General features: G+C 36.7%; 2 protein-coding genes across 3 annotated transcripts; one reads left to right on the forward strand and one right to left on the reverse strand.

The window, feature by feature from the left end:
* Window positions 1-400: 400 nt before the first annotated feature.
* On the forward strand, window positions 401-3,491 carry LOC143627006 (protein WVD2-like 5). 2 transcript variants are annotated; one of them, XM_077096913.1, is made up of 8 exons: window positions 401-618; window positions 723-938; window positions 1,684-1,733; window positions 1,953-2,024; window positions 2,284-2,383; window positions 2,454-2,525; window positions 2,614-2,721; window positions 2,791-3,491. In XM_077096913.1, exons 1-8 carry the CDS (start codon window positions 403-405, stop codon window positions 3,160-3,162), a joined length of 1,206 nt encoding a protein of 401 aa, XP_076953028.1. In that variant the 5' UTR covers window positions 401-402; the 3' UTR covers window positions 3,163-3,491. The 2 variants fall into 2 exon arrangements, with proteins under 2 accessions (XP_076953028.1, XP_076953030.1); XM_077096915.1 differs by having other exon boundaries at window positions 1,687-1,733.
* Window positions 3,492-5,140: 1,649 nt separating this feature from the next.
* LOC143627007 (EIN3-binding F-box protein 1-like) lies at window positions 5,141-8,594 on the reverse strand. Its single transcript, XM_077096916.1, has 2 exons — window positions 8,321-8,594; window positions 5,141-7,570 (listed from the first exon to the last, which is right to left on the reverse strand). The coding sequence occupies exons 1-2, from the start codon at window positions 8,343-8,345 to the stop codon at window positions 5,745-5,747; spliced, it is 1,851 nt and encodes a 616-aa protein (XP_076953031.1). The 5' UTR covers window positions 8,346-8,594; the 3' UTR covers window positions 5,141-5,744.
* Between the last annotated feature and the right edge of the window lie 2,372 nt (window positions 8,595-10,966).

A 10,966-nucleotide genomic window follows, 5' to 3' on the forward strand; every position in this document is an offset into this window, starting at 1 on the left:
TTTTGCTCAGATTCAGTTTGTGAAGTGTACTAGGGTTTTGGATTTATTCTTTTTATTATTATTGTTATGTGTTTTTGTGATTGATTATTTAAATCTGCACAAATTGCTATATGCCCACCAAGTGTTTGTTAAAATGCCTCACAGAAAAATTATATAAATTTGAAGGACATTGCCATTAAATGATCATACCTGCAGAAGAAAGTTATTGAATGGATTGTTATTATTATCTGTTTTTGTGATTAGTTGTTATATACGTTGGATCATGCTAAAATTGATATTTGCCTACCAAGTGTTTGTTAAAATGCCCCACAGAAAGTTTAGTTAAATCTGATGGACGTTGTCATTATACGTTCATACCTTTAAAAGAATATTATTATAAGAATGGTTTTGAATTTTGCAGCAATGGCAGAAGTTGATGATACGGTTGTTGTTTCTGGGAACGGGGCGGTTCATGAAGCTGTTCAAGAACAGGTTTCCAACTACAGTGAAGAAGATGACTCCATGGAAATAATAGCCAAGGTTCCTAATTATGATTGTGAAACTAAAGAAGGAAATGGGAGTGATAACGAGTCGGTTACTGAACAAGTTGAAGAAAGCAACGATCTTGATGCTTTTAAGGTACTGTTAACGTTGGAAGTTGACTGTTTTTGTGCTAGAGAATTAGAGATTAACCTTTTTGTTTTGAATTTAAAGGGTTCATGTTGTTTTATTATTGTTATTAGGAACTTCAAGTAAAAGATGTTGATGAATCGGCTGTTCAACCCAAGTGTGAAACGGATACGGGTAATAGTTTGGCGCACAAACATGATACCAAAAAGAAAGTAGAGGGTAATAATGCAAAGAAAACTACTTCGGTTAAAAGTGGCTCGGTTCCTGTTGAGAAGAAGAGCGTTGGTTCGAAACCTGCAATAGGTCAAGCTAAGGCCCATGTTACTAAGGTACATTTGCTTATTTATGCACTTATGTTGTTATTTTGGAGACTATCTTTTTAGTAAAACATTTCTATTACATTTGGTTCTTTAATAACAAGTGTACATGATCTCTCTCTCTCTCTGTGTGTATATATATACGTGTGTGTGTGTGTGTGTACATACACACACATTAATTCTAGGAGAGAGATATAAACATTGCATTTCTATCATATTCTTTATTTTAAAAACATTTAGCATTGAAATAGTTAATGATTCATTTTGTTATGCACATTCCCGATTTCCGGTAATATTTGGTGTTTTGCGTAGAGCCATCCCCTGTGTGTGTGTAAATATATGAGATGATTCAGATGTGGACCAAATATGGTTGAAATTTTTGTAGTTACGTGTTAATTCACATGCCATTTAGTCGTTTTGTGTGTGAATATAGTTGGGAGGCTCAAAGTAGCACCAAAAACAGGTTTAAAACCACAATAAATGTGTGAATACGCATGTGCTTCTATCTGTTCGGTCGTTCACTAAACACTAGTGCACATGTGAACAATCAGATAACATTTGAATTAAAAGCTAATTTTGTCATTTTGTGGTTTTCAACTTCTTTTTTTGTTCTTATTTGAACCTCCACCAACAGTCGCACATAAATTAACACGTAATTTTAAGGGTTCAAAAAGTTATTTCTGGTTCAAATTTGAATATTTCATTATGTATGTATATGTAATAATAAATAATGTCGCATGTTATTTGTTTACTTCAGCAGCCTGGAAAGTCAGATTCTCAAACGTCTACTGCAAATGCTGGTGTCAAGTACGTTTATCTTAATCTATTTGAGCTTTATGTTTCATAAAAATGCTGGTTTTTTCAATGTGTTTAGAAAGTGATATTAGTTCTTTAAATAATCATGATCAGAACAATTAGTTCTTTGAATGTTTGACCAAGTCACAGTGAAAACATAATGTGAACAAAATAGTATTCTTATGAAAAAGTGAACCATAGATTTGTTAAGTTACAATATTTTTAATTTAGGGAGAAGATTAAAGTGAAGTCAGTGAAAGCAGTTCATGGAACCACCACAGAAGGAAGAGCACATTCTCCTGAGTATCTTTTTTGTGTTAGCTATGATACGTGTGACTTTTGAGGTCAAACCTAATATACACACGACTCTGCGTTTATCATTGATATGGTTTCAGTTGGAACATTATAATACTTGTGAGTTGATCTTGCCAGTTGTTACTGATTTGTTCTGTAAACACTAAACTTATTCAAGTCAAAGTCAAAATTAAGTTTACTTTGGTTGACTTTCAAAGTCAAAGTAGAACATGAAGACACTCAGAGTTTCCTTAACGTTTTTTATTAGAAGCTCCACAACAGGAGACGAGAAGCCACAAAGACATGGCACCCTGCCAGCTTATAGTTTTAGTTTTAGGTGTAACGAAAGAGCCGAAAAACGTAAAGAGGTTGGAAATTTACTCTCTTTTTATACTTTATAACTCAAAAACTTGAATTTGTTTATTTTGTTTCTGGCAGTTCTATTCGAAGCTTGAGGAGAAGATTCACGCAAAAAAAGAAGAAAAGAACACCCTGCAAGCAAAAACCAAGGTAAATTTAAGTTTTTAATGCATTTTAAGGTCGTACACATCATTAGTGATAGAATATAACAATACGTTATATGTTTTTTTTGTTTTAGGAACAACAAGAAGCTGAGGTTAAACAGTTAAGAAAGAGCCTTATGTTCAAAGCAACACCTATGCCAAGTTTCTACCATGAAACACCTGCCAAACCCGAGTTAAAGAAGGTAACTTTGACTTTTAAAAAGTCAAACTACTTTCAGTTTGAAAACCGATACTAATTGATTCTAATGTAGATACCGACCACACGACCCAAATCTCCAAAACTTGGAAGGAAAAAGGATTCACCAACAGCAGAGATGGAAGCAAATGGTGGTGCCGCTTTTCAACCTCGGTTAAGTTTGGATGCAAAGAAGTCGGCACTAAACAACAAAGCAGTCACTAAGCCTCTTTCCCCCGTTCCTGCAAGAAAACCTGCAAGAAAATCTCTTCCAAAACTACCCTCTGAAAAGGTCAAATTGCCTGCAGTCTCTAAAGAGAGTAAAGAAGCCCCTACCGGTGAAATTACGATATCGTCTAATGAAACAAACGAGCTTGAACCCGTTAAAGATGATTTGTCACATGTCGAAGTGGCTGATACGCATGCGGTCGAGGAGAAAGCCAATTGAAATGATGAGAATGTTGAGGTGTCGGTATATAAACGATGGCATTGGTTGAAAACTGGAGACGGGATTGGAAGGGTTTCTTGTGTTGCAAGTTAAAGGGTTTTGTTTAAATCTTGTGTCATTGTTGTTTATAGTCAAGTCAAGTATTACTGCACTGAGGTAAGTGTTTTTGTCCTGCTTTTTTTTTTTCAAGAATGGTGGTGTGACCATTTTGCCCTTGGATGTTTAGTTTTGTTTCTCATTTGGTTCCTGAACTTGAACTGTTATGCTATGTGGTTTAGTTTTACTAATTATCAAGAAAATTGTGGTAAATCTGTGTTCAAACAGTGTTGGTTATGTCCCTTGAAACGAGATTTGCTAAATTTCTGTCTTTTCAGGCTTCATTTGTATTATGCACTAGTACACACTTTAATGCTATTTTTAATGTCAACATCTTTGTATTGTACAATTTGTCAAGGTTTTCTATTTCATGCTAAATCACTCGCACTAAACATACCACCGATATTGACCATAGGAGTAGAATCCTCAACCACTCGAACAGGAACGCTTTACAGCAGTTTTTGATACCACTAGGCTACAAGCCCTCTAGGTTTTTTTTTAAACAATGGATAGATATAATTAATTTAAACTAACAAGATGCTAGAGAAATTACGAGTGTTACAAAGTGTCATTTAGGCAGAGAAAAATCAGAAAATGTTTGCGATCGATTGAGATTTTGTGCTCATCCATAACTCCATAAGAAAGTGTTTATCTTTATCTTTTGTCTCCAATGACTTTCTGGATGACAAGTTTTTTTCATTTTTGTTTTCGAATGGTAAATTTCATTAGAACAGGCCGAACTAGCCAGGAGCTAGACGCCAAAAGAAGAAACAAAGTGAAAGAAACGAAAAAAAAGGTTACACCAATCTTTCCAATTTAAAGATTGAATATAGACACATGTTTAATTCAAAGAAAACCCAAAGATTTAACATCCTCGAACACCTTTCTAGATTAGACTGTTGGAGCACGTTTCTCACCTTTCAAATGCATCAACACGCTGTCAAGGTGATTCCATGAAGTACTTTATGTTTGTTGCCTTCTTTGTTCCTTCAAAAAGGTGTTGTCCCCATAGTTACCACATATTGTGGTATCGACACAGACATTCTGATGACTGTGGCCAACCCGGGTGGGGATTCTACCCATCTCCGCCTTTCAAACCAAGATGCTCAATATTTTGGGTGCCCAACAATTCCAATCCATAACGAAAGAAACATCGTTACTGGATACATTGAACAAAACTAACAGAACTTTCTTCATGGAAGCCACCGAAAAGTCCTCGGTCCACAACCGAGAAGATGGCTCGAAACAATGGTAAAGCAAACAGATAATGAGTTTGATTTCCAAGATGAAAGCTACAAGCCCATGTTCATACTTAGAACATTAAATAAACAAAATGATATAAGTTTTGTTGGCTAGTATTAACCTTGTTTTTATAATAAGAGTTGTATCAATTAAAGAGAAACTTAAGCAATTTATACTTTTTGAAATATTCAAAATATGCATTTGGGTATGTGACAGAATACAAAAGATAGTTTCAATAACTTTTATGGATTTATGGTGGGTAGAATTTAATTACAGGTATGGTATTAGGTGATATCTGCTCAGTTACCCCAAAGCCCTCTCCACGGCTCCACCTTTGCCCAAGCTTGTCACCCTCACCTTACAACGGTAAAATGGGATCGCGGTTACATGTTCACCACCGAAATAGGTATCCAATTTGTACGAGTACTAGTAGTTTTATATTTTAGATTTCAAATTGGTTTTTAAATGTGCTTAAGATCGGATTTCAGATAGCAGACATCCTAACATGCAACATTTAAGACGACAAATGAGTATACCCGACACCCACAAACACAATCGTTATCAAGTAACAGGTGCCCGACGGGTATGAAAGACAAACTAAGATTACCAATATCATCGCATACGCAAGCTAACAAAAGACTGTATAAAACAAACACATTTATTTCATTCATAAGTCGTAACACATACCATAAGTACATAACAAACTGTGGCAGACATTGATTCCAATTACATCATCAACAGGTTACAAACATGTGAAGCCTTGAAAAAAACCAACACTTAATTTGGCTATCATCACAGAAACAAGGCACCGCTGTCCTCTATCGAAACTTGCTTCAAGAAACCAACATCTACCCAACCCAACACGACCCGATCCAACACAAACACAAGACTATAATGACATGACATGAAACGAAACATGAAACCGAACCACAAAGGTGAAACGACAAAACACGCCCACTAATAAAGCTTGGCTAAAACATAACTAGGACCATTGACAAGAGGTATATCCAATAATCGAAAAGTGAGTTCAAAATTCTCGAGAAAATATGGCGAAAAAAATCTTGTAGCAGTTAAATTAATTTACCAATTAACTGCAAAAAATAGAGATATAAGCCACCAAAAACCCCGGAAAAACTAGAACCGACTTTCGAATTGTAGACACACCCGTCTCCGACCCTGTAAAAAGTACCCGACCCACTAAAACATAACAATACCCGATCCAGATACTTGACCCGAGACACGTTTTAAGAAAGGATATCACAGCTCCAGAGACGGTCAACAAGTTGACCAACTGAAGAATTACTGATCCCGTGACAGTTCTGGATATTCAAACCGACAAGTGACCCGCCAATTTTCAACAGGAACATTAAGCACTTGTCTGATACTAACCGACAGCCCGATAACGAAAGAACGTTAAGATTCAACTGCACCGCACGGGCCAACACCGAAACACCAAAATCAGTGATAGCGCATTCGGAAACATCGAGTTCGTTGAGCAATAAGCAGTTGGATGCAATTGAAAGCATGCTCGCATCGGTAACTGATCTGCAACCATTAAGATTAAGCACCTCGAGGGTGCCACCGTGCAGTTTTGTTATTTCACAAACCGTGTTGTCGGTTATATTAACGCATCCACTGATGTTGACTTTGACTAAACCGGCTTCACAAGATTCAATGAGTGGAGTAAACCCGTTGTCGGTGATCCCGTGCAGCCCGGTTAACTCGACGTGTTGCAGCTCAGGGCAAAGCTGTCCAATCAACATCAAACTACCGTTTCCGAATCCTGGGCAGTTGTTAACGGACAACGTTTTCAGGGTGTTGCAGCGAGATGACGGGCCGTTAAAACTCAAATCTTTAAACCCGAGACAGTTTTTTAACGCAAGACTTTTTAATTTCGTGTCTCGGTTTACAAGCATAGAAAAGATTCCACATTGCGTGACACGGTGGCATTCTTCTAGAAGCAGGCTCTCGAGTGAAACTGCTGACTTAGCAAACGAAAAGAACCCGTTATCAGATAAGAATGCGCATTTATGAATAGAAAACTGTTTCAGATTCGGGCAGCCTTTTCCGATCGCTTCGACCCCGACATCAGTCAGACCGAAACACGAGTTAACCGTTAACAATTTCAGCTTCTGCAATCCTTGACCGTGACCCATAACCCAGAACCCCTTCTCAGTTACCTTACAAAGACCGGTCAAAGCTAAGTCGGTTATTGCAAGCCCGTAGTGCCCGATAACAGCAACCGACACGTCGCTAATGTTTATACCATGTAGCTTTAGTTTTGTTAACGAACGGCTTGTTGACGACAATAAACTTGCGACTCCTTGATCTCCAAGTAACGGGCAGTTTTTTAAGGAAACCGACTTCAAGTTACTGCACTTTTGACCGATCGCTTGAAGGCCTTCATCACCGATGTTTGGGCAGGATTCTATTGAAAGCTCGGTCAGGTTGGGGCAGTTATCTGCAATGGCGATTAAAGATTTGTTGGAGATTCCCGACATTTTACAAAGATCGAGTTTTTCCAAATTATGACACTCGTTAGCGATTTCAACAAGCCCGTCATCAGAAACAGACGACAGATTCCATAAAGAAATACCCGTTAAAGACGAGCACCCACCAGCAACCGCTTTAAGCCCAAAGTTCGTGACACCACAGGTCGAATTGTTTCCACGGATAGAGAGTTTCCCGAGCCCACCACGGCTAGCGGTTCCAACCGCGATTGCTGCAAGTCTGACATCTGTAGCTTTCTTTCCTTCCAGAGATCTTGAAAGATGCCCGGGATCTTGAATGGTTGACTTTTGGTTTGAAGTTTGACTGATTTCATCTTTGTGGATCGTACTTAAAAGCATGAGCCAACGCTTTGAAACCGAAGCGCAGGAGCTTCGTTCTTGGTTTCCATCAACGCGTCTGAAGATCTCGAACAAGCATTCGTCTGGAAGCACTTCAATGGTGGTTTTCTGCTTATTAAAAACCTCTTCGTTGAATACAAATGGTGCATTGATTCTGGATCGTTTGCAAGGTAAGGCGTAAGCCTCGGTATGGTGTCCAAGAGACGAGAAAAGGCCCTCCCCTGTTAACTAATTGCATAAATAAGTTACGAATATGTAAATTTTAGAATTACAAAAAAAAAAAAAAAAAATCCCTCAGGATTTAACCAAGTTAATAATCATATAATAAATTATTTCCTTATGCAATAATCCGTTCATCCGATTCTCAATTATCGCAGCATTATAATGTTTTCAAGACCAATCACCAAAAATCTAACCAATTATGAAATCATATCTTGAACTAAAGGATGCAAACAAGCCGAGCCGAGCCCGAGCTTGTCTAGGCTCGAGCTCCAGCTCAGCTCGCTTCAAGCTCTATTTTTAAAGCTCAAGCTGGGCTCAGGCTCCACTCATTTATTAATTATTAATTATTGTACTTATATGTATAATTACTTTTTCTATACATTCTAATTATATACTTTTTTTATATAACATAATACATATTATTTACTTACTTTTATCCTAATTTTGTATATGATAATAAGTATTATTAAAAGGTAAAAACACATACATTAAAAATATTAACTAAAAACTAGATAAATAATAGGCTCCTCTATACTCGCGAGCCGGCTCAATTCTAGCTTATAACGAGCCGATCTCGAGTAACTCACGAACCGCTTAGCTCGTTTACACAACGATCTAGATCACAAAGACAAATTAACCTCCAAAAATCACAAATTTAATAATTACAATAAAAAAAATCGACTAAAACGATAAATTAAACATACCCACATCAAAATTATCAAAATTTAACACACAATTGAGATCCTTACCACAGTAACTGGCGAGCTTCTGCATGATGATGATGATGATCGAAACAAAAACCCAGCAAAATTAAGCCGAAAAAACCCTCGATCGAGAGCAAAAACGATCACTAGCAGCAAGAATAAGATAATTAATTGATGGGTGTGAGATGAATGCATGTGAATCGTTGAAAAATCATGAGAAATTGAAAACCCTAATAATAATAATTTAGGGCAAAAAGGGAAGAAAATTGGGGGAGAGTTGAAGAAGAGTGCATATGTTATCGTCGGGTGTGGGCCGGTGGGTGGGTTTATATAACATTAGAGAAACTTCAATGAAATGAACCAAATAATATTATTATTACGTTGAAAGAGTCGGTGCAGTTTGTTGTCCGTTTAGTTTACCTGTTATTTTATGATAGTTGTTTGGATGTTTTTATTAATATAAACTAAAAGTTGTGATTAAAATAAATAAATTTTAACGTGTTTAGTATTTAATGAGTTTTGAAAACAAAATAAGTACTCGTATATACTAGACGTAGTAGTGACCTTCACCTGATACAACGACGACGTTGGCTGGGAAATGAGATGATTTATCGGCTGGTTATTGTTGCTTGTTTGTTAAAGTTGGAGAACTGATAGGAGAAGGAGCATGTATGAGGTGAAGGACGGGGTAATGCATTATATATGGATCTCCGAAGATTCGGGAACTTGGTTGTTGTGGAAGACATGGAAGAATCAGTAGCCGAAAAACATAAATGGATATCTATTTAAGGTGTATTAAATATTTAACTAGTTTTAAATCACGAGTTTTGAAAACAGAACAAAAGGAGAACTAATTTAACTGTTTTGAATGAATTTAGCTGTCATGTATCATATTTGAAATGATACATGTACGTAAGTATATGATTTTCAGGATATTTATTTAATATGTATTTAATATTTAACTAATTTTAAATCAAAAAGTTTGAAAACAGGATAAGAGCATTCACATCCACATCTTATCTCTTATATAGTGATTAATTTGTATATTTGAAAAACTATTGTTTACCCTCTATAATTTTTAATATTTGTTGAAAGTGGTTGTGAGTAGTGTAAAAAAGACAAGATAATGATAAAGATATAGAAAATTATTATTTAATTAATTCGTAATGTAATCTTGGATTTGAAGATAAGGGAAGGGATGAGAATGCTCTTAAAGCACTCATATATACTAAGTTTATGATAATCATATGTAACATAACGAAAAAAGAATCAATTTAACTGATTTGACTCGGTTTAATTGTTTTATATCAAATTATAACATACATGTGTAACATCCTAAAATTTTTATATTGATAAATAAAAGAAAGTTATGTTTAGTAATTTCACGTTTTAGTTATTTAATGTCGAGTAAGGAACGGGTCTTGGGCTTAGTTATTTTATGAACTCGGCCTGTCTCGACCCGTAGGAAGCCAACCCGAGCCTAACCAAACCCGTAGTATATAAACGAAAGTTCTTGACACTTCCACCATTTTCACCATCTTCCTTCACTTACACCCACCCAAACACTCTCATTTCTAGAGAGAGAAGCTAGAGAGAGAAAGTTCTCAAATCACAATCCGAGTCCACAATCTTGTTCCTAATCGTTTTTGGTAAGTCCCTCTCGAAAATCATCCGTTTTCATAACCATTTTCGACCTCAAATCGAGCAAAAACTCCCATTTTCGTAACTTGAGTCTTCGGGTCAAAAACCGCCTTGTTTTGGTGTCAAAATGCAAGCTTTTGTGTTTAAAAGTACTAGGAATCGATAGCCCTTTCAATCCCGAGCATTTCCATGTCAAAAACTTCGATTTTGGGTCAAAAATCTGGAAAATCTGGAAAACCCGTGGGTTTCTCCGTCGCCCAGCTTGAAGGAGTCGAATCAGACTCATTCGATCGAACCAGTCGATCGAATCAGTCCATTCGATCGAATGCGTAGATCGAACAAGTCCAGTCGACCGAATAGGGAAGCAACCGAATGGTCTCCAACTCATTCGATCGAATGAGTTTTGTATTCGATCGAATGAGTGTTGTATTCGATCGAACGTGTTGTATTCGATCGAACGTGTTCCTATTCGATCGAACGTGTTCCTATTCGATCGAACGTGTTCCTATTCGATCGAATCAAGCCAGAACCAAGTTGTTTCCAAGATTCGCCTGAAGTGAAGTTCGTTTATGAAATAAATTAAAAACCTAATGGAAAATGTGTTAAGGCGGTTATCGAAAATGAGTAGTGGTAATAGTAGTAGTAGTAATTGATATGTGTAAATATTATACAGTTAGCCGAGCCCAGTTAAAGAAAGGAATTACAATCAACGGCGAGCGTAACAGGATCCAGGTGAGTTCCTAGCCCCATTTCTTGTTATGTTTTCGGGGCTGTGTGCATACTTGATGTGTTGTTAATACATTTATCCAAAGTGATAAGTGTATGCCATAGGTGATATATGTGATATGTATGAATGATTGCTTGATGGTTCGTGAACGATCTTCGGATATTGCACGTACTGTCAGGTTGTAACGTTATAAATAGGGCAAGTATGATATGTATGTTTATGTGCATGAACGTAAGAAAGTTAATCAAAGAAGGAAATGACGGTTGTATGGTTGTATGGTTACGAAAGGGGTACCGAGCCCTAATAATACTCGAGGTATGATG

Source organism: Bidens hawaiensis, unplaced genomic scaffold (assembly GCF_021521415.1).
Source record: "Bidens hawaiensis isolate Kalapana, Puna unplaced genomic scaffold, B.hawaiensis_p1.1 tig00004551_1, whole genome shotgun sequence".
Classification (NCBI taxonomy): Eukaryota; Viridiplantae; Streptophyta; class Magnoliopsida; order Asterales; family Asteraceae; genus Bidens; species Bidens hawaiensis.